We start from the raw sequence: 26,284 nt of genomic DNA on the forward strand, positions 1-26,284 counted from the left end.
GCAGTATTAACTTTGGACTAGTGTAGAGCTTCTACACTGTATGTATAGTGATATTGTGACTAGAGATCTATACACATAATATAGTCATTTAAAAGTGTCCTTCAATGATGTAACTAAATACATAAATATTTCAAGTTATTTTTAAACGAATGTCATGGTTTCGGGGTCCTTTTACACTTAAAAATTTCAAAGAACTTAACTAAGTACACATTACAACGCTAGAATATTTCCTTTCTTGATGTGGTCAATTGGAGAAATGCCCTGGACTTTGGAGAATGAAACAAGAGGACAGTAAAAAATTAAAAGCAAAACCAAAAACAATTAGTTGTGTTTTATTTAAAAGTAAAGGTTAAGTGCTTACTGAGATGTGGAACTGCTGATTATATATTTTTGGAGCAGTACAATGATATCCCTCTTGACTAGGTCTCAGACATTTTCTGGGCAAAACATAGTTACAGTCATCTTGGAATTCTCATTATACCCCTTTACTCCTCCTCTATTTAATAGAAACTTACTACAGGCAAGATCCTCAGCACATTATACATATTAACCCATTAAGTTCTCATAGCTAATCAATGAATTAGAGCCTGTCATTATCTTCATTTAAAAAAAGAAAAAAGAAAGAATTTAAATAACTTGCCTAAGTCACATAAATAAGTGATAGAAACCAGGGTTAAACCTGGAATCTTGGTTCTGGAACTTATGCTCTAAAATGCATGCTGAGTCTCTTTGTATCTTGACCAGAGATGTTGCCAGATTCTAAAATCTGGGTAAGCAAACCTGAGAGTGGGTGGGCTGTGGGGGTCAATCTGTGCTCCTGATGGTCTGGGGAACAATGTGTCTTCCTTATACCAACACATCTCACCCTGGTCTCTGTATTTTTTCCTCTGGGATAATGATTATTCCTGCAATTGTCTCAATATGCTAATTAATGCTGAGGACATTTTTATTCTATGAAGCAACACAGGATAACAGGTTAAAAAGGCTCACAGGAATGCAGAATTTCATTCTCAGCCTCAGATCCAAACAACTCAACAAATACAAAGAATTCCTGAACATGACAGAAAGAAAGGTATGTGCAAGATTTTAAATTTCCATCATGCTCTGAATGTTAGGACCATTGAGAATTTTTCATGATCTTTTAGGAAACCATAGAGAACACCAGAATTATTATTGCAGCTAAATTTTAATGTGTCTTCTACTAGAGAAAATGCTCTTTAATCCTATTTATTCAAACTACGCAGTGTAGAAGTAATTATCTGGATCACCTCATTGGAGATTTGAGGGCACTGTGGAAGAGAGAATGGCTTATTTCTTGCAGAAAGCTCAGGGTTTTTCTGACTCCAGGAATCCAACAGATAAGTATTCTAGACTAAACTTGAGAATATTTCTCTTAGAAAAATACCTATTTTCCTTTAAAATAGTACTCACTTCAAGTTATCATCATAAGAAGTTGGGGGCCAAAGCTCAATGCATTTTGTAGTCAGAACTGGGTTTTAAACATATTCCATCAATAATTAACAATGTAACTGTCAACTTAAAAAATGCACAATATGAGAGTTTCAAGTTAAGTTTTATTTGAGGCAAAATGAGTGAACAGTAGCTGAGGAGAGAGCACCTCAGATAACTCTGAGAAATTTCTCCAAAGAGACAGGAGGAAGGTCAGTATATATATGATTTTTGTGAAGGGAGAGTATGTGCAATCAGGCACATATTTTCCCAGAAGGTTTCTGCTAATCTCATAAAGATTTTGCTGGTCATGAGGAACAGTCATCACTATGAAGGATTTTAGTGCTTTTCTAGATAGGAGGAGACAGAAGAATTGGGCTTATAAAATCAGCTTCTAAAAATATCTGACTATCTGAAGACCTGTTTTGCCAGATCTCCCTCCCCACCCCAGCCACCCCAGAGCACAGAGTGCCTCATTTCTGCTCTTCCACCCTGAATTCCTTTCAGGGAGTGTTGGAAGTCAGCAGCTGCAGCTGTACCAAATTTAATCCTTATAGAGGTAGATGCCAACAAGTGCCAATTTGTAGCTAACCTAACAGTAGGCCAGTTACCTAATTACCAGTATCTACACCTCGGTTCCTCATCTGTAAAGTAAGAATGGTAATAGTCTTAGAGTGGATTGTTGGGACTAAATGAGATTATAAAAACCATTCAGTTCAGTTCAGTTCAGTCGCTCAGTTGTGTCCGACTCTTTGCAACCCCATGAATCGCAGCACACCAGGCCTCCCTGTCCATCATCAACTACCGGAGTTTACTCAAACTCATGTCCATCGAGTCAGTGATGCCATCCAACCATCTCATCCTCTGTCCTCCCCTTCTCCTCCTGCCCCAATCCCTCCCAGCATCAGAGTCTTTTCCAATGAGTCAACTCTTCGCATGAGGTGGTCAAAGTACTGGAGTTTCAGCTTTAGCATCAGTCCTTCCAATGAACACCCAGGACTGATCTCCTTTAGGATGGACTGGTTGGATCTCCTTGCAGTCCAAGGGACTCTCAAGAGTCTTCTCCAACACACAATTCAAAAGCATCAATTCTTTGGCATTCAGCTTTCTTCACAGTCCAACTCTCATATCCATACATGACCACTGGAAAAACCATAGCCTTGACTAGACGGATCTTTGTTGGCAAAGTAATGTCTCTGCTTTTTAATATGCTATCTAGGTTACCACATGATAACCTTTCAATTTTGAGAGTTACTATTAATTAAATATGCAATTATATATAAAAGAATACTCCAATAATACTTTCTTCCCCAAACTACACATTTTCTTGAGGTATGGAAAAGAATAAATTTCTACCAGGACAATTTCCACACAGTCAATTCTCAATTTGTCCCTGAGTGATTCACTCAACTAATTAAAAATAATTTTTCAGTAGTATGTGTCTACTTTGAGTTACTGTGCTAAAGGGAGACCAGTCAGAGGACTTCTGTGATAGTTCAGACTGGATGTGACTGTGACTTGCCTGAGCAAAATGAAAGCAGGACATAGATCAGGGTGCCTTTAACTTCCTACATGCTTCTTTCTTCAGAGGGCTTTCTAGGACCTAGAGTGTGCTTTCCATTTCTTTCCTTCTCCATTGCATAGTCAGGAATTTCTCCTTTAGCCTGTTTTTCTTAAGATTTTTTTTTAAAGTGTACCATTTTTAAAGTCTTTTATTGAATTTGTTACAATATTTCTTCTGTTTTATGTTTTGTTTTTTTGGCTGTGAAGCATGTGGGATCTTAGTTCACTGACTAGGAGTCAAACCTGCAGCTCCTGCATTGGAAGGCAAAGTCTTAAACACTGGACCACCAGGGAGTCCTTCCTTAGCCTCTTTTCTTTTTTAAATTAATTTATTTTTTATTGCAGGATAATTGCTTTACAGAATTTTGTTGTTTTCTGTCAAACCTCAACATGAATCAGCCATAGGTATACATATATTCCCTCCCTTTTGAACCTCCCTCCCATTTCCCTCCCCATCCCACCCCTCTAGGTTGATACAGAGCACCTGTTTGAGTTTCCTGAGCCATACAGCAAATTCCCATTGGCTATCTATTTTACATATGGTAGTGTAAGTTTCCATGTTATTCTTTCCATACATCTCACCTCCTCCTCCCCTCTCTCTCCCTCTCCCCCGTGTACATAAGTCTATTCTCTATGTCTGTATCTCCACTGTTGCCCTTTAAAATAAATTCTTCAGTACCATTTTTCTAGATTCCATATATATGTGTTAGAATATGATATTTTTCTTTCTCTTTCTGACTCACTTCAGTATGTATAAATAGGTTCTAGGCCTCATCCCACCTCCTTAGAACTGTCTCAAATGCATTCCTTTTTATGGCTGAGTAATATTCCATTGCTAATGACCAGTGTATTCTCTTCACAGAACTCTATTAGCCTTGCCCTGCTTATTCTGTATTCCAAGGCCAAATTTGCCTGTTACTCCCGGTGTTTCTTGACTTCCTACTTTTGCATTCCAGTCCCCCTATAATTTAAAAGGACACTTTTTTTTGGGGGGGGGGTGTGTTAGTTCTAGAAGGTCTTATAGGTCTTCATAGAACTGTTTCAACTTCAGCTTCTTCAGAGTCCCTGGTCGAGGCATAGACTTGGATTACCGTGACATTGAATGGTTTGCCTTGGAAACAGAGATCAATTCTGTCGTTTTGGGAGATTGCATACAAGTACAGCGTTTCGGGACTCTTTCGTTGACTCTGATGGCTACTCCATTTCTTTTGAGGGATTTCTGCATGCAGTAGGAATATATGTATGGTCATAGGAAGATATAATGGTCATCTGAGTTAAATTCACCCATTCCCCGTCCATCTTAGTTCACTGATTCCTAGAATGTCGATGTTCACTCTTGTCATCTCCTGTTTGACCACTTTCAAATTTGCCTTGATTCATGGAGGTAACATTCCAGGTTCCTATGCATATTGCTCTTTACAGCATCGAAACCTTGCTTCTATCACCAGTCACATCTACAACTGGGGGTTGTTTGCTTCAGTTCCATTCCCTTTCATTTCTTTCTGGAGTTATTTCTCTGCTGATCTCCAACAGCATATTAGGGAACTACCAACCTGGGGAGTTCATCTTTCAGTGCCCTATCTTTTTTGCCTTTTCCTACTGGTTCATGGGGTTCTCAAGGCAAAGAATACTGAAGTTGGTTTTGCCATTCCCTTCTCCAGTGGACCACAACTGTCAGACCTCTCCACCATGACCTGTCCATCTTGGGTGGCCCCACACGGATGGCTTATTTTCATTGAGTTAGACAGAGCTGTGGTCCATGTGATCATATTGGCCTGTTGTCTGTGATTGTGGTTTCAGTCTGTCTGCCCTCTGATGCCTATTCTCAGTGCCTGCCATCTTACTATGGGTTTCTCTTACCTTGGACGTGGGGTCTCTCTTTAATGGCTGCTCAGCAAAGCACAGCCACTTGCTCCTTACCTCCGTGGTGGGGTAGCTCCTCTTGGCCACCACCCCTGGCCTTGGGCCTGGGTAACCCATCATTGTCAAACATCCATGGATCATTGAAAAAGCAAGAGAGTTCCAGAAAAATATCTATTTCTGCTTTATTGACTATGCCAAAGCTTTTGACTGTGTGGATCACCAATAACTGTGGAATTCTGAAAGAGATGGAATACCAGACCACCTGATCTGCCTCTTGAGAAACCTATATGCAGGTCAGGAAGCAACAGTTAGAACTGGACATGAACAACAGACTAGTTCCAAATAGGAAAAGGAGTACGTGAAGGCTGTATATTGTCACTCTGCTTATTTAACTTATATGCAGAGTATATCATGAGAAACGCTGAAGCCTGGGGAAGCACAAGCTGGAAACAAGATTGCCGAGAGAAATATCAATAACCTCAGATATTCAGGTGACGCTACAGAGGAGAGTGAAAAAGTTGGCTTAAAGTTTCAACATTCAGAAACTCGGATCATGGCCTCTGGTCCTATCACTTCATGGCAAATAGATGGGGAAGCAGTGGAAACAGTGGCTGATTTTTATTTTTCTGGGCTCCAAAATCACTGCAGATGGTGATTGCAGCCATAAAATTAAAAGACGCTTACTCCATGGAAGGAAAGTTATGACCAAACTAGACAACATTTAAAAAGCAGAGACATTACTTTGTCAACAAAGGTCCATCTAGTCAAGGCTATGGTTTTCCAGTGGTCATGTATGGATGTGAGAGTTGGACCTATAAAGAAAGCTGAGTGCAGAAGAATTGATGTTTTTGAACTGTGGTGTTGGAGAAGACTCTTGAGAGGCCCTTGGACTGTAAGGAGATCCCAACCAGTTCATCTTAAAGGAGGTCTGTCCTGGGTATTCATTGGAAGGACTGATGTTGAAGCTGAAACTCCAATACTTTGGCCACCTGATGCGAAGAGCTAACTCATTGGAAAAGACCCTGATGCTGGAAAAGATTGAGGGCATGAGGAGAAGAGGACGACAGAGGATGAGGTGGTTGGATGGAATCACCAACTCAATGGACATAGGTTTAGGTGGACTCTGGGAGTTGGTGATGGACAGGAGGCTTGGCGTGCTGTGGCTCATCGGGTCGCAGAGAGTTGGACGTGACTGAGTGACTGAACTGAGTTGAACTGAATATTCCATTGTGTATATTTACCACAACTTCTTTGTCCATTCATCTGTCCATGGTCATCTAGGGAGCTTCCTTGTCCTAACTACTGTAAATAGTGCTGCAATGAACATGTGTCTCTTTTAATTTTGGTTTCCTCAGGGTGTATGCCTAGGAGTGGGATTGCTGGGTCTTATGGTGGTTTCATTCCTAGTTTATTGATGAATTTCCATACAGTCTTCCATAGTGGCTTTATCAATTTACATTCCCATCGATAGCGCAAGAGTGTTCCCTTTTCTCCACACCCTCTTCAGCACTTACTGTTTGTAGACTTTTGGATGAGGGCCATTCTGACCGGTGTGAGGTGATATCTCATTGTAGTTTTGATTTGCATTTCTCTAATAATGAGCAATGTTGAGCATCTTTTCATGTGTTTGTTAGCCATCTGTATGTCTTCTTTGGAGAAATGTCTGTTTAGGTGTTTTTTTCCCACTTTTTGATTGGGTTGTTTGTTATTCTGGTATTGAGTTGTATGAGCTAATTGTATATTTTGGAAATTAATCCTTTGTCAGTTATTTCATTTTCTATTATTTTCTCCCATTCTGAGGGTTTTCTTTTCACCTTGCTTATAGTTTCCTTTGCTGTGTAAAAGCTTTTACGTTTAATCAGATCCCTCTTGTTTCCTTTTGTTTTTATTTTTGTTACTCTAGGAGGTGGATCATAGAGGATCTTGCTTTGATTTATGTCATCAAGTGTTCTGCTTATGTTTTCCTCTAAGAGTTTTATAGTTTCTGGTCTTACATTTAGGTCTTTAATCCATTTTGAGTTTATCTTTGTGTAGGGTGTTAGGAAGTGTTCTAATTTCATTCTTTTGCTTGTAGCTGTCCAGTTTTCCCAGCACCATTTACTGAAAAGGCTGTCTTTGCCCCATTGCATATTCTTTCCTCCTTTGTCAAAAATAAGGTACCCATAGGTGCATGGGTTTATTTCTGAGTTTTCCGTCTTGTTCCATTGGTTTATATTTCTGTGTTTGTGCCATTATCATACTGTCTTGATGACTGTAGCTTTGTAGTATAACCTGAAGTCAGGAAGCTTGATTCCTCCAGCTCCATTCTTCTTTCTCAAGACTGCTTTGGCTATTTGGGGTCTTTTGTGTTTCCATATGAACTATGAAATTTTTTGTTTTAGTTCTGTGAAAAGTGCCATTGGTAATTTGATAGGGATTGCATTGAATCTGTAGATTGCATTTGGTAGTATGGTAATTTTCACAATATTGATTCTTCCTACCCAGAAATATGGAATATCTCTCCATGTATTTATGTCATCTTTGATTTCTTTCATCAGTGCCTTATAATTTTCTGTGTACAGTTCTTTCATCTCCTTAGGTAAGTTTATTCCTAGATATTTAATTCTTTTTGTTGAAAGGGTGAATGAGATTGACTCTTTAACTGCTCTTTCTGATTTTTCATTGTTAGTATATAGAAATGCAAGTGATTTCTTCCCTTAGTCTTTCAGTTGAATCTTAACTAGGTCTTAATTGACTATAGTAATTAGTATTTCTTAGCTCTATGTTTATTTACTCAGAGACACTCTCTTACTATATCCCTCCTCTGAATATCAACTAGGAAGGGTTCCAGTAGTCATCTAAATTTTAAAAACAATATTTTTGTTATTGGTGTTTTTCTTTTCTATCTTAGAAGTAATAAGATTTACAAGGAAATAGGAAGTGGCAACCTACTCCAGTATTCTTGTCTGGAATATCCATGGACAGAGGAGCCTGGAGGACTACAGTTCATGGGGTTACAAAGACATGACTGAATGCACATGCACAGCTCCAAATAAGGGAAATACCATGCATATTGTAAGCAAGATAAGAAATAACAGATTGGTGATTTTAAAAAAAGTAAATGTTACTTGGAAAGAAAAGAAAAAATTACATCCCTTCCCCTCATTTCCTTTGCATCATCAAATAATGTTTAAATTGGGAGCACCAATGATTTAAAAACAGAGGCAAATACTTCTAATAGATGGTAAGTTTTTTTTTTTTCCTTAATAAGTGAAATGATACTCCTGTGAACTGAATGGGTTACAATAGCTACTTCGTGCCAGTGCTAATTCATTCTTAACCTGTATGCTTTTGTGAGACAAAAGCTCAGAGAATATTACCTAGATTGTAGCCTTGTGGCACTTTATCTTCAGTTTACACATTCTTTTGACAGTGTTCCAAGCAGCATCTTCTGGACGTATTATAGCAGTAATACTAGGAATTATATGTGTCATCCTTTTGGGAATATCAGCATTTTTTGCTACTAAGTGTAAGTATTCTACAGAAACTTCATTCTTTTTTTTATTTATGTTTTTATTGGAGGATAGTTGCTTTACAGAATTTTGTTGTTTTCTGTCAAACCTCAACATGAATCAGCCATAGGTATAATACATATATCTCCTCCCTTTTGAACCTCCCTCCTGTCTCCCTCCCCAATACAGCAAATTCCCATTGGCTATCTATTTTACATATGGTAATGTAAGTTTCCATGTTACTCTTTCCACACATCTCACCCCCACTCCCCTCTCCCCATGTCCACAAGTCTATTCTCTATGTCTGTTTCTCCATTGCTGTTCTGTAAGTAAATTCTTCAGTACCATTTTTCTAGATTCTGTATAGGTGTGTTACAATATGTTAATATGATATTTATCTCTCTCTTTCTGACTTACTTCACTCTGTGTAATAAGTTCTAGGTTCGGCCACCTCAGGACTGACTCAACTCCATTCCTTTTTATGGCTGAGTAATATTCCATTGTGTATATGTACCATAACTCCTTTATCCATTCATCTATCAATGGACATCTAGTTTCTTCCATGTTCTAGCTATTGTAAACAGTGCTGCAATGAACAATGGGATACATGTGCGTTTTTCAATTTTGGTTTCCTCAGGGTATATGCTTAGAAGTGGGATTGCTGGGTCATATGGTGGTTTTATTCCTTTTTTTTTTTTTTTTTAAGGAATCTCCATACCATCTTCCATAGTGTTTGTATCAATTTACATTCCCACCAACAATGCAAGAGGGTTCCCTTTCCTCCACATCTTCTCTAGCATTTATTGTTCATAAACGTTTTGATGGCAGCCATTTTGACCAGTGTGGAGGTGATATTCCATTGTGGGTTTGATTTGCATTTCTCTAATAATGAGTGATGTTGAACATCTTTTCATTTGTTTGTTAGCCATCTGTATGTCTTCTTTGGAGAAATGTCTGTTCAGGTTTTTTTTTTTTTCCACTTTTTTATTGGGTTGAGAAACTTCATTCTTTATGTTAAATTTTATCTAAACATTTTGTCTTTTCCTAAAAGGAGAGTTAAGGGGGGATGATTTGGGAAAATGGCATTGAAACATGTATAATATCATATAAGAAATGAATTGCCAGTCCAGGTTCGATGCAGGATACAGGAAGCTTGGGGCTGGTGCAGTGGGATGACCCAGAGTGATGGTATGGGGAGGGAGGTGGGAGGGGGTTCAGGATTGGGAACACGTGTACACCCGTGGTGGATTCATGTTGATGTATGGCAAAACCAAAAACAGATATTTTAAAGTAATTAGCCTCTAATTAAAATGAATAAATTTCAAATTAAAAATAAAAGGAAAATAGAGAGATTTGAAGCCAGAAAGCCTGGGTTCTAACTTTCAACAAACTAATTGATGTCTCTTCTTTATTAAATAAGAATAATAAAAGAGAAATACAAAAAAAAAAAAAGAATGAACTATGTTGACATTTGAAGATTTCACTCTCTCATACAGTTTCTAGAATGTGAGAAACAAAATTGAAATTATGGGAGAAGATTTAAATTTTTTTCTGATTTATAATATTATATATATATTTTCTTTCATTTTGCAAATGAAAAGTTTAGTGTAAAAAGTTTATATTTTACCTGTTAAACTAACTGTCTAACTAACTAACTGTCTTCTGCTGATGATTTTCAGATTTTCAAAATCTTTTAATTATCAGAACATGTTGGATAGTGACCCACAGGAATATGATCAGAACATGTTGGATAATGACACGCAGGAATATGAGAAAGCCAGGATCCTATGAAAAATAAATGCTTTTCAAAGGATTGGTTAAACTCAGGTATGTAGTAACTACAAGCACTCATAATTAAAAATTGGTATAATGACTTATTGCTAGGCAATCCTCCATTTTATTATTAAACTCATGATCTACAAAAGTGAAGTATGGTAGAGATATTTTTTATTCAGAAGATACATTTCTTGCCACATGGTTTGCCTGCATCTTTGAACTGTAGATAATCAAAATTTAGTAGTTTCTGTTTATTGGTCTGTCAGTAACTGACTTTGCAAATAAGAAATGAAAATAACTTTTGAGTTTCTTTAAGAGTCATATCAATCAGCAAAGGAAATCTTTCAGTGCAATTCAATTTAGTATGGATAAGATATAGTATAATTGCTTAGTAGTTTCCTACTTCTTTATAAGACAATATTTTCCACTGATCCCTTGTGAAATGGTACTGTCTTATGTCACTTCCCAGGTGGCTCAGTAGTGAAGAATCCACCTGCGAATGCAGGAGATGTGGTTCGATTGTTGGGGTTGGAAAGATCTGGAGAAGGAAATGGTCACCCATTCCAGTATTCTTGCCTGGGAAATCCCATGGACAGAGGAGCCTGGCAGGCTCCTTGGGGTTGCATGGGGTTGCAAAAACAGTCGGGTAAGGCTTAAGGGACCAAATAGCAACAACTGTCCTGTGTATCACTTTGCTAACTCAAGTCCCTTGAAACATATCCCAACTCCTGACTTGGTCATATGGGTAAAATTTACCTTGCAAGCAATCCCATCCTATCTCTCAAAGTCATGGATAACCTGAAAATTCAGAGAGCTTCCCTGAAGTTTCTCCAGGTCAACAGTCAATTCAATAAGACTCTTGTCTATATCCATCTACTAGTTTTGATAAGCACTCTGGTGGGACTTTAACTCTCTGTGTGTTTTGCTTACCACTAGCAACTAGTTGCTTAAAATATTCTTGCTAGAATATAATTTAGTTACTTTGGTTTTGTCTTCTATGAAAATACTTTAAAGATGCTTTTTTAGTAACTTTATTTTTTGTTCTTACATTTTTCAGATGGTAAAATTTGATGGGTAGGAGAAAGGAGAAATGGATTATTTTCTTTCTTTAAACTAATAATTGCTGTTGTTGTGGTTTAGTTGCTAACTTGTGTCCAACTGTTTGTAACCTCATGGAGTGTAGCCCACTAGGTTCCTCTGTCCATGGGATTTCCCAGGCAAGAATACTGGAGTGGGTTGCCATTTCCTCATCCAGGGGAATCTTCTTGACCCAGGGATCGAACCCGTGTCTCTTTTGTCTCCGCATTGGCATGCTAATTCTTTACCATCGACCCACCAAGGAAACCCAAACTAATAGTCACCGTACTTTGATGAAGCTAGAGAGTTCCTGGAGGAAAGCATTGTTAGTATTGATACAAAAATTAAATATCAAAAGCAATACAGTTTTTGTGCTCTTAAATATTTCCTACTCTTACATTCATGTCCTGGTGCCCATGGCATCTTGGAGAAAACTTTGCAGAAAAAGAAAAGTACTCTTTCCCTCTGAACGACAGATACGTTATTTTGCATTTTGAGTTAGCAGTGATGTCCTCAGAGCTCATGGAAAGTAGTAAGTCCTGTAGAGCTGGGAAGGATGTCTGGAGCAAAACTTTCCAGGAAGAGAATTAGACTAACTTAAAAACTTTTTTTTTTTTTTTTTTTAAAGAAAAGTACAGGAACAAATGGTCTTGCTGTGAAGAGAAATGCTACTATTTTTCTGACATAGATAAAACCTTCGAAGAGAGTCGGAAATTCTGCACCAACCAGGGCTCTCATCTGCTGAAGATAGAAGATGAAGATGAACAGGTAATGAGTTCTGAAGTTGTAAATTTTTCCCATTTTTTTATATGCAAGGAGAAAATTGCTAAAAATTTTTAAAGAACATGTGAAACTCATGTGTTTGTTAAATGACAATAACTTGTCTTTTGAAGTCAAATAGAAAACTTTGTAGTAAATAAAAAGAATCCCTTGTTGGTGGGAATTACAGTGTCTCAATTTTAGTTTTGTCTCAGAAAAACATTAAGCTCTGGTAATGATGCTCTACATCTGCTCTAGGAAGGAAACTGAGGTTTCTGAACAAAAAGGCATCTCTCATGAAACCATTATGGGAGTTGCCCTTTTTTCATGTTTCTCTGTTCTGAAGTCCTTTAATAATAATGGATCTTTTAATATGTTGATACTTTTGGCACATATTGGAGTGGGTAGCCCTTCCCTTCTCCAGGGGATCTTCCCAACCCAGGGATCAAACCCGTGTCTCTTGTGTTTCCTTCCACCAGGGTAGCAGAAGGAATGATTAGACAGTAATAAATAGTCCTAATTGAAAATGTAAAAAAAGATTTTGGTAAAAATCATAATTGTTTGTCTTCACATTATTTTCTTTTTATTTTGTATCGGGGTATATAGCCAGTTAACACACAATGTTGTGGCAGTTTCAGGTGAACAGCAAAGGGACTCAGCCATATATATACATGTATCCACTCTCCCCCTAACTTCTCTCTCATTCAGGCTGCCACATAACATTGAGCAGAGTTCCATGCTCTAGGTCCTTCTTGGTTATCCATTTTAAATATGGCAGTGTGCGTTCACATTATTTTCATTTTTTATTGTTTAAAAAAAAAGACTAGGGATTAAATTACACATAGGTTCTTTCCTTCACAGAACTATTGTTCAGTCTTTGGGTGTCTTATTTTTATTGGATTGGATTATCTCGAAAAGGAAGTGTCAGCCCCTGGATGTGGGAAGATGGTTCTTTGATACAATATAAACTGTAAGTATCCCAAAACACTTGAAAGCTTCAGTTTACTTGTTAACTATGGAAATGAATTGCACAGATAAGTTTCATTAAGCAAGATTTTCTGACCTCAAGAGCAATTCTAATTTTAATTTTGTAAAACATCCTTGGCATTACAAAAAACACTACTGACTTCCATGTTTCTATACTTGTATTCATGCAGTTCCTCAACCAGTAATACTTTCAGTTAAAATTTGTTTTCTCTTTGAAGTCATTCTTGGTCTCCTGCTTTGAAATTCGTTCCCCTTTTATGCTCCTAATTAGCATTTCCTTTTCTTTACCATCTCACATCCAATCTAAAATATTCTGTCTCTGACCTTTTGTTAATCCACAGCACACAACACATAATACTCGATGGTTGCTTCAGTTCAGTTCAGTCACTCAGTCCTGTCCGACTCTTTGTGACCCCATGAATCGCAGCACGCCAGGCCTCCCTGTCCATCACCAACTCCCGGAGTTCACTCAGACTCATGTCCATCGAGTCAGTGATGCCATCCAGCCATCTCATCCTCTGTTGTCCCCCTTTTTCTCGTGCCCCCAATCCCTCCCAGCATCAGAGTCTTTTCCAATGAGTCAATTCTTCACATGAGGTGACCAAAGTACTGGAGTTTCAGCTTTAGCATCATTCCTTCCAAAGAACACCCAGGACTGATCTCCTTTAGAATGGACTGGTTAGACCTCCTTGCAGACCAAGGGACTCTTAAGAGTCTTCTCCAACACCACAGTTCAAAAGCATCAATTCTTCGGCACTCAGCCTTCTTTCACAGTCCAACTCTCACATCCATACATGACCACTGGAAAAACCATAGCCTTGACTAGACGGACCTTTGTTGGCAAAGTAATGTCTCTGCTTTTCAATATGCTATCTAGGTTAGTCATAACTTTTCTTCCAAGGAGTAAGCATCTTTGAATTTCATGGCTGCAGTCACCATCTGCAGTGATTTTGGAGCCCCCAAAAATCAAGTCTAACACTGTTTCCCCATCTATTTCCCATGAAGTGTTGGACCAGATGCCATGATCTTTGTTTTCTGAATGTTGAGCTTTAAGCCAACTTTTTCACTCTCCTCTTTCACCTTCATCCAAGAGGCTTTCTAGTTCCCCTTGACTTTCTGGCATAAGGGTGGTGTCCATCTGCATATCTGCTGCTACTGCTGCTAAGTTGCTTCAGTCGTGTCTGACTCTGTGCGACCCCATAGACGGTAACCCACCCATCCCTGGGATTCTCCAGGCAAGAACACTGGAGTGGGTTGCCATTTCCTTCTCCAATGCATGAAAGTGAAAAGTGAAAGTGAAGTCGCTCAGTCGTGTCCAACTCTTTGTGACCCCATGGACTGCAGGCCTACCAGGCTCCTCCGTCCATGGGATTTTCTAGGCAAGAGTACTGGAGTGGGATGCTGTCGCCTTCTCCCTGCATATCTGAGGTTATTGATATTTCTCCCAGCAATCTTGATTCCAGCTTGTGCTTCTTCCAGCCCAGCGTTTCTCATGATGTACTCTGCATAGAAGTTAAATAAACAGGGTGACAATATACAGCCTTGATGTACTCCTTTTCCTATTTGGAACCAGTCTGTTGTTCCATGTCCAGTTCTAACTGTTGCTTCCTGACCTGCATACAGATTTCTCAAGAGGCAGGTCAGGTGGTCTGGTATTCCCATTTCTTTCAGGATTTTCCACAGTTTATTGTGATTCATACAGTCAAAGGCTTTGGCATAGTCAATAAAGCAGAAATAGATGTTTTCTGGAACTCTCTTGCTTTTTGATGATCCAGCGGATGTTGGCAATTTGATCTCTGGTTCCTCTGCCTTTTCTAAAACCAGCTTGAACATCTGGAAGTTCATGGTTCACATATTTGCTGAAGCCTGGCTTGGAGATTTTGAGCATTACTTTACTAGCATGTGAGATGAAGTGCAATTGTGCGGTAGTTTGAGCATTTTTTGGCATTACCTTTCTTTGGGATTGGAATGGAAACTGACCTTTTCCAGTCTTGTGGCCACTGCTGAGTTGGTCCAAATTTGCTGGCGTATTGAGTGGCAGCACTTTCACAGCATCATCTTTTAGGATTTGAAATAGCTCAACTGGAATTCCATCACCTCCACTAGCCATCCAAGATGGGCAGGTTATGGTGGATGGTTGCTTAACAACTTAAAAATTATCAATATGGATATTAATGAATTTTATAGACATAAATAGAGGGTAGCTGGAAATGTAGGGTTTCAGTGACTAGTTGCTGTTGTTGTTGTTTTAGTAGCTAGGTTGTTGTGACTCTGAGATCCTATAGCTGACACTGTAGCCCTCCAGGCTCCTCTGTCTGTGGGATTTCCCAGGCAAGAATACTGGAGTGACTTGCCATTTCCCCCTCCAAGGGATCTACCCAATCCACATATCAAACCAGTGTCTCCTGCATTGGCAGGCAGATTGTTTATTGCTTAACCACCAGGGAAGCCCTCAATGACTAGTTCCATGGTCTAAATCAAATATCTTCACTGTTTATCTAGATTTCATCACTGTCTAGCAAAGCCCATTTCATATTACAAATAATACACCATTAAGAAACAATCTGAAAATGAATTGGGTTGGACTCAGTGTGCTATGTTTTTCCCCATTTTCATGATGTAATTTTCTATGATAATTTTTAAGATTATATACATGCCCCCCCGACAGATACTATTAATAAATAAACTAAAAAAGTCTTAACAACTACAAGTGGCAGAGATGGGCTGAGAACTAGGTCACCTACTTCTGAATTTGGTCCTTTTTACACTACACTAGTATTTAGAGTGCCTTTTATTTGCTGTAATAAAGATTTGTTCCAAATTTGCAGTTAATCACATGAGATGCACTCTTTTATATTTCTGCACATTTGCACATACTATATCCTTTATCTGGATTATCTGTAGTTCCACTCTTCATCTGGTTAAATCCTAATCATTAATTTATTTTATTTTTAGTTGCTTGGTAGCTCAGTCAGTAAGGAATCTGCCTGCAATGCAGGAGACCAGGGTTTGATCGCCGGGTCAGGAAGATGCCCTGGAGAAGGAAATAGCAACCCACTCCAGTATTCTTGCCTGGAAAATCCTATGGACACAGGAGCCTGGTGGGCTATAGTTCATGGGGTCGGAAGAGTTGGACATGACTTATCGACTAAACCACCACCACCATAGTTGCTTTACGATGTGCTGTTAGTTTCTAATGTACAAAGAAGTCAATCAGCAACATATATACATAAATCTCACATAAACACAAATTCCCTCCTTTTTGGATTTCTTTTCCATTTAGGTCACCACAGAGCATTGAGTAGGGTTCCCTGTGCTATACAAAAGGTTCTTATTAGTTACATATTTTATACATAGTAGGAATAGTGTATATATGTCAGTCCCAACCTCCCCATTCATCCCACCCAGCCCCCTTTCCCCTTTGGTGTCCATATGTTCGTTCTCTACGTCTGTGTCTCTATTTCTACTTTGTAAATAAGATCATCTTTACCAATTTTTCAGATTCCATATATGTGTGTTCAGTTCAGTTCAGTTCAGTCGCTCAGTTGTGTCCGACTCTTTGTGACCCCATGAATCACAGCACGCCAGGCCTCTCTGTCCATCACCAATTCCCGGAGTTCACTCAAACTCACGTCCATCCAGTCAGTGATGCCATCCAGCCATCTCACCCTCTGTTATCCCCTTCTCCTCCTGCACCCAATCCCTTTCAGCATCAGAGTCTTTTCCAATGAGTCAACTCTTCGCATGAGGTGGCCCAAAGTACTGGAGTTTCAGCTTTAGCATCATTCCCTCCAAAGAAATCTAAGGGCTGATCTCCTTCAGAATGGACTGGTTGGATCTCCTTGCAGTCCAAGGGACTCTCAAGAGTCTTCTCCAACACCACAGTTCAAAAGTATCAATTCTTCAGTGCTTAGCTTTCTTCACAGTCCAACTCTCACATCCATGCATGACCACAGGAAAAACCATAGCCTTGACTAGATGAACCTTTGTTGGCAAAGTAATGTCTCTGCTTTTCAATATGCTATCTAGGTTGGTCATAACTTTTCTTCCAAGGAGTAAGCATCTTTGAATTTCATGGCTGCAGTCATCATCTGTAGTGATTTTGGAGCCCCCCAAAATAAAGTCTGACATGGTTTCCACTGTTTCCCCATCTATTTCCCATGAAGTGATGGGACCAGATGCCATGATCTTCATTTTCTGAATGTTGAGTTTTAAGCCAACTTTTTCACTCTCCTCTTTCACCTTCATGTACAATATATATACGTGTTGTTTTTCTTTCTGACTTTCTTCATTCTGTATGACAGTCTCTAGGTCTATTCATGTCTCTGCAAATGACCTGATTTCATTCTTTTTTATAGCTGAGTAATATTCTATGGAATATATGTACTGTATCTTGTTTATACATTTCTCTGTTGATGGACATTTAGGTTATTTCCACATCCTGCCTACTGTAAATAATGCTGGCAATGAACATTGGGTGCATGCATCTTTTTGAATTATGTTTTTTTTGGGGTCACTAATTTATGAGATAAGTATATCAGTTATTTATTTGTGCGTGCATTGATTTAATCATTCATAAAGTATGCATCACATTCTATGCAGGGATTCAGTCAGCTAAAATCTTCCCACATCAAAACTGTGTTTCTTGGCAAACTCTTTCCCCCTTGTCTGAGTTAGAAGCCACTCTTCTGTGCCAAATAAATGCATCTTTCCCTCTCTTTGTGTAAACTCTTTGAGGACAGAAATAGATTTACTCTGTATCTACATTCCAGAATCTTGGTAATATGATAATATTTTAGAAATGTTTGTTAAGTGAATAAATAGAGAGATAACTAAACGTATAACTCCCTTCTTGTCTATAGTAGTATATCTACTGGAAATATGATTTATGTCTGAATATTAGACTCAATTTTTATTTTTCCCCTCTTTAACAGAAATCTGTTGAATTCAAAAATAAACAACAACTGTGCATATGTCACAGCAACCAAAGTAGCTGCCACAGTGTGCACCAGGCAGTTTTTCTTTATTTGTGAGAAGAATTATGCTAGTGTTGATCTCAAACTATCAGAAGATAAATGAAGTAGTCGACATTCTGGTGCATCCGTCTGTTACCTGCAAGATGCAAGTAATGTTGTGTTCCTGACACTGGCTGTTTGTTAATTGCATATGTAAGATAACTTGTAAATTTGATATAGATGCTTTAAATGTTGGAGATTCATTTGCATGGGGAGGGGGGTTGACAAGCACCTTCTTTGACTTGATTTCAAGTGGAATTAATTTTGATGGAAAGATGAAGATTTAACTCAGAAACTATTAGTAATATTCTTTTCCCCTCTATTTTGGCTGAATTTTCCTGCAACATATGGTATCCCTCATATATATTGTGAAGAAATAGGCCATACACTGAGCTATTTTTTAACTGATGTTCAGGAAATCAAGATGAAACATGATATGACTATGTACATCCATTTTATTTTTCTGAGAAGTATATTTGTACTTTCAGAGAGGATGAGTTATTTCTGCACTTCCACTTTATCACTTTTAAAATTGAAGATTTTTACAATTAATGTAAGAATTCATAGTTGAAAAATAAAAATATATATATAAAAAAATAGAAGCACGTTGAATAAAAACTGATTCCATAATCCTTTCTCCTGATTTTTTGCCTTTCCAGTTACACTGTTAACATTTGGATTCTATCTTTCCAGACAGTTTGGCTAACGTTTTGCTGTAGATACTGTTGCATGAAACTTTATTACATATACATCTCCGTGAATGTATTTGAATATTCTATAAAGTAGAAATAGAGAAGAAAAACTTCCATGTCAAATAGTATGCATCTTATAAATCCTTAAGTATAGATACTTTCTGCAAAAGCTTTTAATTAGTAGCCACATATACAATACATGTATACATTTCTTCAAACCCTTACTAATATATTACATTATCAATTTTTAATAGGCACAAATGTTCTTTTATTGTTTTAACTAATACTTCCACATTATCTGTGAGACAGAGCACCTGTTCTGTTACTTATTTGTCAATTATTCCATGCGTGGCTATTTTATTTTCTTTATTCATTGATTTTCTATTTGTTTGTCTTCCTCCTTTTCTTACTGATTATAGAAAGTAATTATAGATTACTGATTATAGAAAGTACTGATTATGTCTTTTTGTATTTTCACTTGGTATATTTTCATTACCTTTCAACTTAGTTTTTCATGATTTTTATCTTATGTATAATATATAAGACAATATTTTTCTTTTTTATTATTTTATTTTATTTTTTCTTTTTTATTAATTTAGTTTACTTTATTTTATTTTACTTTATTTTACTTTATTTTACTTTATTTTACTTTACAATTTTTTTTTTATTTTACTTTACAATATTGTATTGGTTCTGCCATACATTCACTTGAATCTGCCATGAATGTACATGTGTTCCCCATCCTGAACCCCCTCCCACCTCCCTCCCCATCCCATCCCTCTGGGTCATCCCAGTGCACCAGCCCTGAGCACCCTGTATCATGCATCAAACCTGGACTGGTGATTTGTTTCACATATGATATTTTACATGTTTCAATGCCATTCTCCCATATCATCCTGCCCTCACCCTCTCCCAGAGTCCAAAAGACTGTTCAGTACATCTGTGTCTCTTTTGCTGTCTCACATACAGTGTTATCATTACCTTCTTTCTAAATTCCATATATATACATTGGTATACTGTATTGGTGCTTTTTTTTCTGGCTTACTTCACTCTGTATAATAGGCTGTAGTTTCATCCACTTCATTAGAACTGATTCAAATGTATTCTTTTTAACGGCTGAGTAATATTCCATTGTGTATATGTACCACAGCTTTCTCATCCATTCATCTGCTGATGGACATCTAGAACACTTTCTAACACCATACACAAAAATAAACTCAAAATGGATTAAAGATCTAAACGTAAGACCAGAAACTATTAAACTCCTAGAGGAAAACATAAGCAAAACACTCTGACATAAACCACAGCAGGATCCTCTATGGCCCACCTCCCAGAATATTGGAAATAAAAGCAAAAATAAACAAATGGGACCTAATTAACCTTAAAAGCTTCTGCACAACAAAGGAAACTATAAGCAAGGTGGAAAGACAGCCTTCAGAATGGGAGAAAATAATAGTAAATGAAGCAAAGGACAGAGAATTTATCTCAGAAATAGTGGGCCAAAGAACTAAACAGACATCCCTCCAAAGAAGACACATAGAAGGCTAACAAACACATGAAAGATGCTCAACATCACTCATTATCAGAGAAATGCAAATCAAAACCACAATGAGGTACCGTTTCACGCCAGTCAGATGGCTGCTATCCAAAAGTCTACAGGCAATAAATGCTGGAGAGGGTGTGGAGAAAAGGGAACCCTCTTACACCGTTGGTGGGAATGTAAACTAGTACAGCCACTATGGAGAACAGTGTGGAGATTCCTTAAAAAGCTGAAAACAGATCTTCCATATGACCCAGCAATCCCACTGCTGGGCATACACATTGAGGAAACCAGAATCGAAAGAGACATGTGTACCCCAATGTTCATCGCAGCACTGTTTATAATAGCCAGGACATGGAAGCAACCTAGATGTCCATCAGCAGATGAATGGATAAGAAAGCTGTGATACATATACACAATGAAATATTTTTCTTTATCACACTTAGGAGTCACGCTTCACTTAAGGAGGCCTTTTCTCTCTAAAATTTAAAATAATGTTTATCTTTATATTATTTTAGGGAACTTTTAATTTCTGGAATAGGTGAAGGTTTCTATGAACTGAAGTAAACAGTTATTTGAATTTTAATGAACATTAAATTTATTGAAGCACTTGTCTCTTGGAAAACTAATATATCAAACTGAAAATTTAGTGTATAGAACTCAAACATTTTTTCTTTATTTTTGAACTTTTTATTTTATAGTGAAGTGTAGCCAATTAACAATGTGACAATTTCAGGTGGACAGCAAAGGGACTCAGCCACACATATAAGTGTATCCAGTTCAGTTCAATTCAGTCACTCAGTCATGTCCGACTCTTTGCGATCCCATGGACTGCAGCACATCAGGCCTCCCTGTCAATCACCAATGCCTGGAGTTTACTCAAACTCATCTCTATTGAGTCGGTGATGCCATCTAGCCATCTCATCCTCTGTCATCCCCTTCTCCTCCTGCCCTCAATCTTTCCCAGCATCAGGGTCTTTTCCAATGAGTCAGCTCTTCCCATCAGGTGGCCAAAGTATTGGAGCTCCAGCTTTAACATCATTCCTTCCAATGAACGCCCAGGACTGATCTCCTTTAGAATGGACTGGTTGGATCTCCTTGCAGTCCAAGGGACTCTCAAGAGCCTTCTCCAACACTACAGTTCAAAAGCATCAATTCTTTGGTGCTCAGCTTTCTTTACAGTCTAACTCTCACATCCATATATGACTACTGGTAAAGCCATAGCCTTGACTAGAAGGACCTTTGTTTGAAAGTAACATCTCTGCTTTTAATTTTATTTATTTATTTAATTTTTTTTAGAAAGATGGTAATGTCTCTGCTTTTTAATATGCTGTCTAGGTTGGTCATAACTTACCTTTCCAGGAGCAAGTGTCTTTTAATTTCATGGCTGCAGTCACCATGTGCAGATTTTGGAGTTCCCCCAAATAAAGTCTGTCAGTGTTTCCCCATCTATTTGTCATGAAGCGATGGGACCAGATGCCATGATCTTAGTTTTCTGAATGTTGAGCTTTAAGCCAACTTTTTCACTTTCTTCTTTCACTTTCATCAAGAGGGTCTTTAGTTCTTCTTCACTTTCTGCTATAAGGGTGGTGTCATCTGCATATCTGAGGTTACATGTATCCATTCTCCCCCAGACTCCCCTCTGCCTTAGGCTGCCATATAACATTTAGCAGTGTTCCTTGTGCTATATAGTAGGTCCTCGTTGGTTATTCATTTTAAATATAGCAGTGTGTATATGTTGATCCCAAACTCTGTAACTATCCCTGTAGAATTCAGATATTTTAAAGCAGAGTCTCTCACATAAGACCAATTAGCAGCTACTTACAGACAACACATTACGACAAAAATCCCAGAAGACAGGGCAGAGGCTCAAGTACTCCATTGGTTCACAGAGATGGAGAAGGATTGCATGGAAGGATGAGAAGAATGGTCACAGTCTGACCACTTGTCCCTCCCCCAGGTCAGCACTGCAGAGGGTCTTCCTGAGCCTACAACTTCTCCCAGTAGGTAAAAGAGAGCCCAAGGTGGACATCCAGCTTCCCAGCATTGTGGATCACTTCCTGGGTGATTCATCTGAGTCTTGCATCAAGAAGATGCAAGAATCTGTGGGGCTTCAGCATGGACACCAGATTGGAACAGAGAAAGGATATGGAGCTTAGTGCTGGAGCAACCAGCACTTACTGGAGCAAGCAGCACTTACATCTCTGCAGACCATACTTCTCCTCACAGTGGTACCTGAGTAGAGATCCCAGCCAGCAGCTGAGTCCATTTGTACAGGGGCTTCCCTGGTGGCTTATTTGGTATAAATCTGCCTGCAATGAAGGAGACCTGAATTTGATCCCTGGGTTGGGAAGATCCCCTGAAGGAGTGCAGGACCCAGTATTCTTACCTGGAGAATCCCAGTGGACAAAGGAGCCTGGTGGGCTAGAGTCCATGGGGTCGCAAAAGTCAGATACAACTGAGCAACTAAGCACACACACACACTCCAAACTCCGTGATCTAATGCCTGATGACATGAAGTGGAACTGATGTGATAATAAGAGAAATAAAGTGCACAAAAAATGCAATGTGCTTGAATCATTTTGAAACCATCCTCTCCACCCAAGCCCATGAAAAAATTGTCTTTGTGAAATGCCCCTGGTGTCAAAAAGGTTGGGGACCACTGTAATTTGCAGATATAAGACGAGGCTTTGTCTCCCAGAGAACTCCCTTTTTCAGTTCAGTTCAGTTCAGTCGCTCAGTCATGTCCGACTCTTCACGACCCCATGAATCGCAGCACGCCAGGCTTCCCTGTCCATCACCAACTCCCGGAGTTCACTCAGACTCACGTCCATCGAGTCAGTGATGCCATCCAGCCATCTCATCCTCTGTTGTCCCCTTCTCCTCCTCCCCCCAATCTCTCCCAGCATCAGTCTTTTCCAATGAGTCAACTCTTCGCATGAGGTGGCCAAAGTACTGGAGTTTCAGCTTCAGCATCATTCCCTCCAAAGAAATCCCAGGGCTGATCTCCTTCAGAATGGACTGGTTGGATCTCCTTGCAGTCCGAGGGACTCTCAAGAGTCTTCTCCAACACCACAGTTCAAAAACATCAATTCTTCGGTGCTCAGCTTTCTTCACAGTCCAACTCTCACATCCATGCATGACCACAGGAAAAACCATAGCCTTGACTGGACGGATCTTTGTTGGTAAAGTAATGTCTCTGCTTTTCAATATGCTATCTAGGTTAGTCATAACTTTCCTTCCAAGGAGTAAGCGTCTTTTAATTTCATGGCTGCAGTTACCATCTGTACTGATTTTGGAGCCACCCCCCCCCCAAAAAAAAAGTCTGACACTGTTTCCACTGTTTCCCCATCTATTTCCCACGAAGTGATGGGACCAGATGCCATGATCTTCATTTTCTGAATGTTGAGCTTTAAGCCAACTTTTTCACTCTCCACTCTCACTTTCATCAAGAGACTTTCTAGTTCCTCTTCTCTTTCTGCCATAAGGGTGGTGTCATCTGCATATCTGAGGTTATTGATATTTCTCCCGGCAATCTTGATTCCAGCTTGTGTTTCTTCCAGCCCAGCGTTTCTCATGATGTACTCTGCATATAAGTTAAATAAGCAGGGTGATAATATACAGCCTTGACGAAGTCCTTTTCCTATTTGGAACCAGTCTGTTGTTCCATGTCCAGTTCTAACTGTTGCTTCCTGACCTGCATACAGATTTCTCAAGAGGCAGATCAGGTGGTCTGGTATTCTCATCTCTTTCAGAATTTTTCACAGTTTATTGTGATCCACACAGTCAAAGGCTTTGGCATAGTCAGTAAAGCAGAAATAGATGTTTTTCTGGAACTCTCTTGCTTTTTCCATGATCCAGTGGATGTTGGCAATTTGATCTCTGGTTCCTCTGCCTTTTCTAAAACCAGCTTGAACATCAGGAAGTCACGGTTCACGTATTGCTAAGTCTGGCTTGAAGAATTTTGAGTATTACTTTACTAGCATATGAGATGAGTGCAATTGTGCAGTAGTTTGAGCATTCTTTGGCATTGCCTTTCTTTGGGATTGGAATGAAACTGACCTTTTACAGTCCTGTAGCCACTGCTGAGTTTTCCCAATTTGCTGGCATATTGAGTGTGGCACTTTCACAGCATCATCTTTTAGGATTTGAAATAGCTCAACTGGAATTCCATCACCTCCACTAGCTTTGTTTGTAGTGATGCTTTCTTAAAGCCCACTTGACTTCACATTCCAGGATGTCTGGCTCTAGGTCAGTGATCACACCATCGTGATTATCTGGGTTGTGAAGATCTTTTTGTTACAGTTCTTCTGTGTATTCTTGCCACCTCTTCTTAATATCTTCTGCTTCTGTTAGGTCCATACCATTTCTGTCCTTTATCGAGCCCATCTTTGCATGAAATGTTCCCTTGGTATCTCTGATTTTCTTGAAGAGATCTCTAGTCTTTCCCATTCTGTTGTTTTCCCCTATTTCTTGCATTGATCACTGAGGAAGGCTTTGTTATCAACTCCCTCTTTAGTTCTGCCTAATTTGGGCATCTAAACAACAAAAATATTGGAAGGACTGATGCTGAAGCTGAATGTCCAATACTTTGGCCACCTGTGCAAAGAGCTGACTCATCGGAAGAGACCCTGATGCTGGGAAAGATTGAGGGCAGGAGGAGAAGGGGATGACAGAGGATGAGATGGTTGGATATGAGTTTGAGTGGACTCCAGGAGTTGGTGTTGGACAAGGAAGCCTGGTGTGCTGCAGTCCATGGGATTGCAAAGAATCGGACATGACTCAGTGAGTGAACAACAACAAACAAGATGTGCAGGCCTAATCTGCTGTCTCTCTCAGATTGCATAGTCCCCCTACTGTTGAATACAGTCCCCAGGCCCACCCAACCAGTAAATGTAACCATAGCGTCTGGGAAGTTGTGTAGTTCAAGCGCTAGTCTGCCTACAGTGGGGATTGAGGAACCAATCCAGCCAGTAGAGCTGAGCTAATGGCCCTGTCTGACCAGAATGATTAGTGCAAAATTCTGCCTTGTTTGTTTGGGTCTCCAGCTGACCAGCTGACCCTTTCATTGAGCCTGATTTGTCACCCTGCTTGAACAGGAAAGTGGGTTTGTGGCTGCACGTATTTCAAAGAGTAGCTTTGAGTCCCACTCAACAATGCCTGACCAAAGCATCCAGGAGTCCGCATAACCCACCCTACAGCCTGGTTTGAAGTAAATGCCCGAGCATAGAGCACAGCCCATCTGAGCTGAGCAGCTCTGCCCATTTGCTTCATCTATCAGGGGAGCCCAGTCAACAGTCCTTCCCAATTTGGGTCCCCAGCCAAGAAGCTGTACCAGCATAGAAACTGTTGTTCTGACTGGACTGGAAACAGATTCAAAGATGGTCTATGGCTGAAGATAGCCTCTAGCTCCATCCAACCCAGAAGCCTAATCAGAACATCTGGCAACCAGTATAGCTTATCTCATAGCCCATCTTATGATAACACTTAAGCAGAAAGCCTAGGCAGTGCTTCTGCCCACATGCAAAGCTGAGTCAGTGACCCCATCTGGCTAAGGAGTTTGGTGGGCAGCTCTACCAGATGTAGGTACCCAGTTATTGAGGTGCAATGCTATGGTCTTCAATTCAGGCCCTGCCCAGGGAGGCAAGCAAGTTTTACAGACTTGCCCAGCAGCTGAGTAGAACACATAATCCCACTCAACTAGGAAGTCTGAACAGAGTGTCTGAGCATTCACAGAGCCCATCTTACAATTGCCTGGCCAAAAAATTAAGGTAGTAGTCCTATTCAACTGCTCTCAGCCACTGGAATCATGCAACCTCAGAGCTCAGGGAATGCCCTTGCCCAAATAGAAACCCCAGTGGCAAGCCTTGCCTGACTAAGAATGCTCTCAGCTGACCCACCCAGAACCCCAAGCTGAGCTGACTGATGTAGGATGATCTCTTCCAAATGAAACATGTAAAGTCTGGATGAGAAGATGGCTTACTCAAGTGTGGCAGATACCAAGGATAATGGATGATAAAGAATGAGGTAAACAGGACATCAATAAGGGAAACTAGTATAGGTCCAATAACT

The 26,284-nt window shown here is 39.3% G+C and overlaps 1 protein-coding gene and 1 pseudogene across 1 annotated transcript in view; one reads left to right on the forward strand and one right to left on the reverse strand.

Moving 5' to 3' along the window:
* The window catches only part of LOC788031 (olfactory receptor-like protein OLF4), a 215,081-nt gene that overhangs the window by 152,817 nt on the left and 35,980 nt on the right, over positions 1 to 26,284 (forward strand). The window contains 1 exon segment of the mRNA XM_059888527.1: positions 15,964 to 15,985. Within this exon segment, the coding sequence (XP_059744510.1) occupies positions 15,964 to 15,985 (22 nt within the window).
* The window catches only part of LOC132345686 (olfactory receptor-like protein OLF4), a 270,579-nt pseudogene that overhangs the window by 49,507 nt on the left and 194,788 nt on the right, over positions 1 to 26,284 (reverse strand).

This window comes from Bos taurus, chromosome 7 (assembly GCF_002263795.3).
Source record: "Bos taurus isolate L1 Dominette 01449 registration number 42190680 breed Hereford chromosome 7, ARS-UCD2.0, whole genome shotgun sequence".
Classification (NCBI taxonomy): domain Eukaryota; kingdom Metazoa; phylum Chordata; class Mammalia; order Artiodactyla; family Bovidae; genus Bos; species Bos taurus.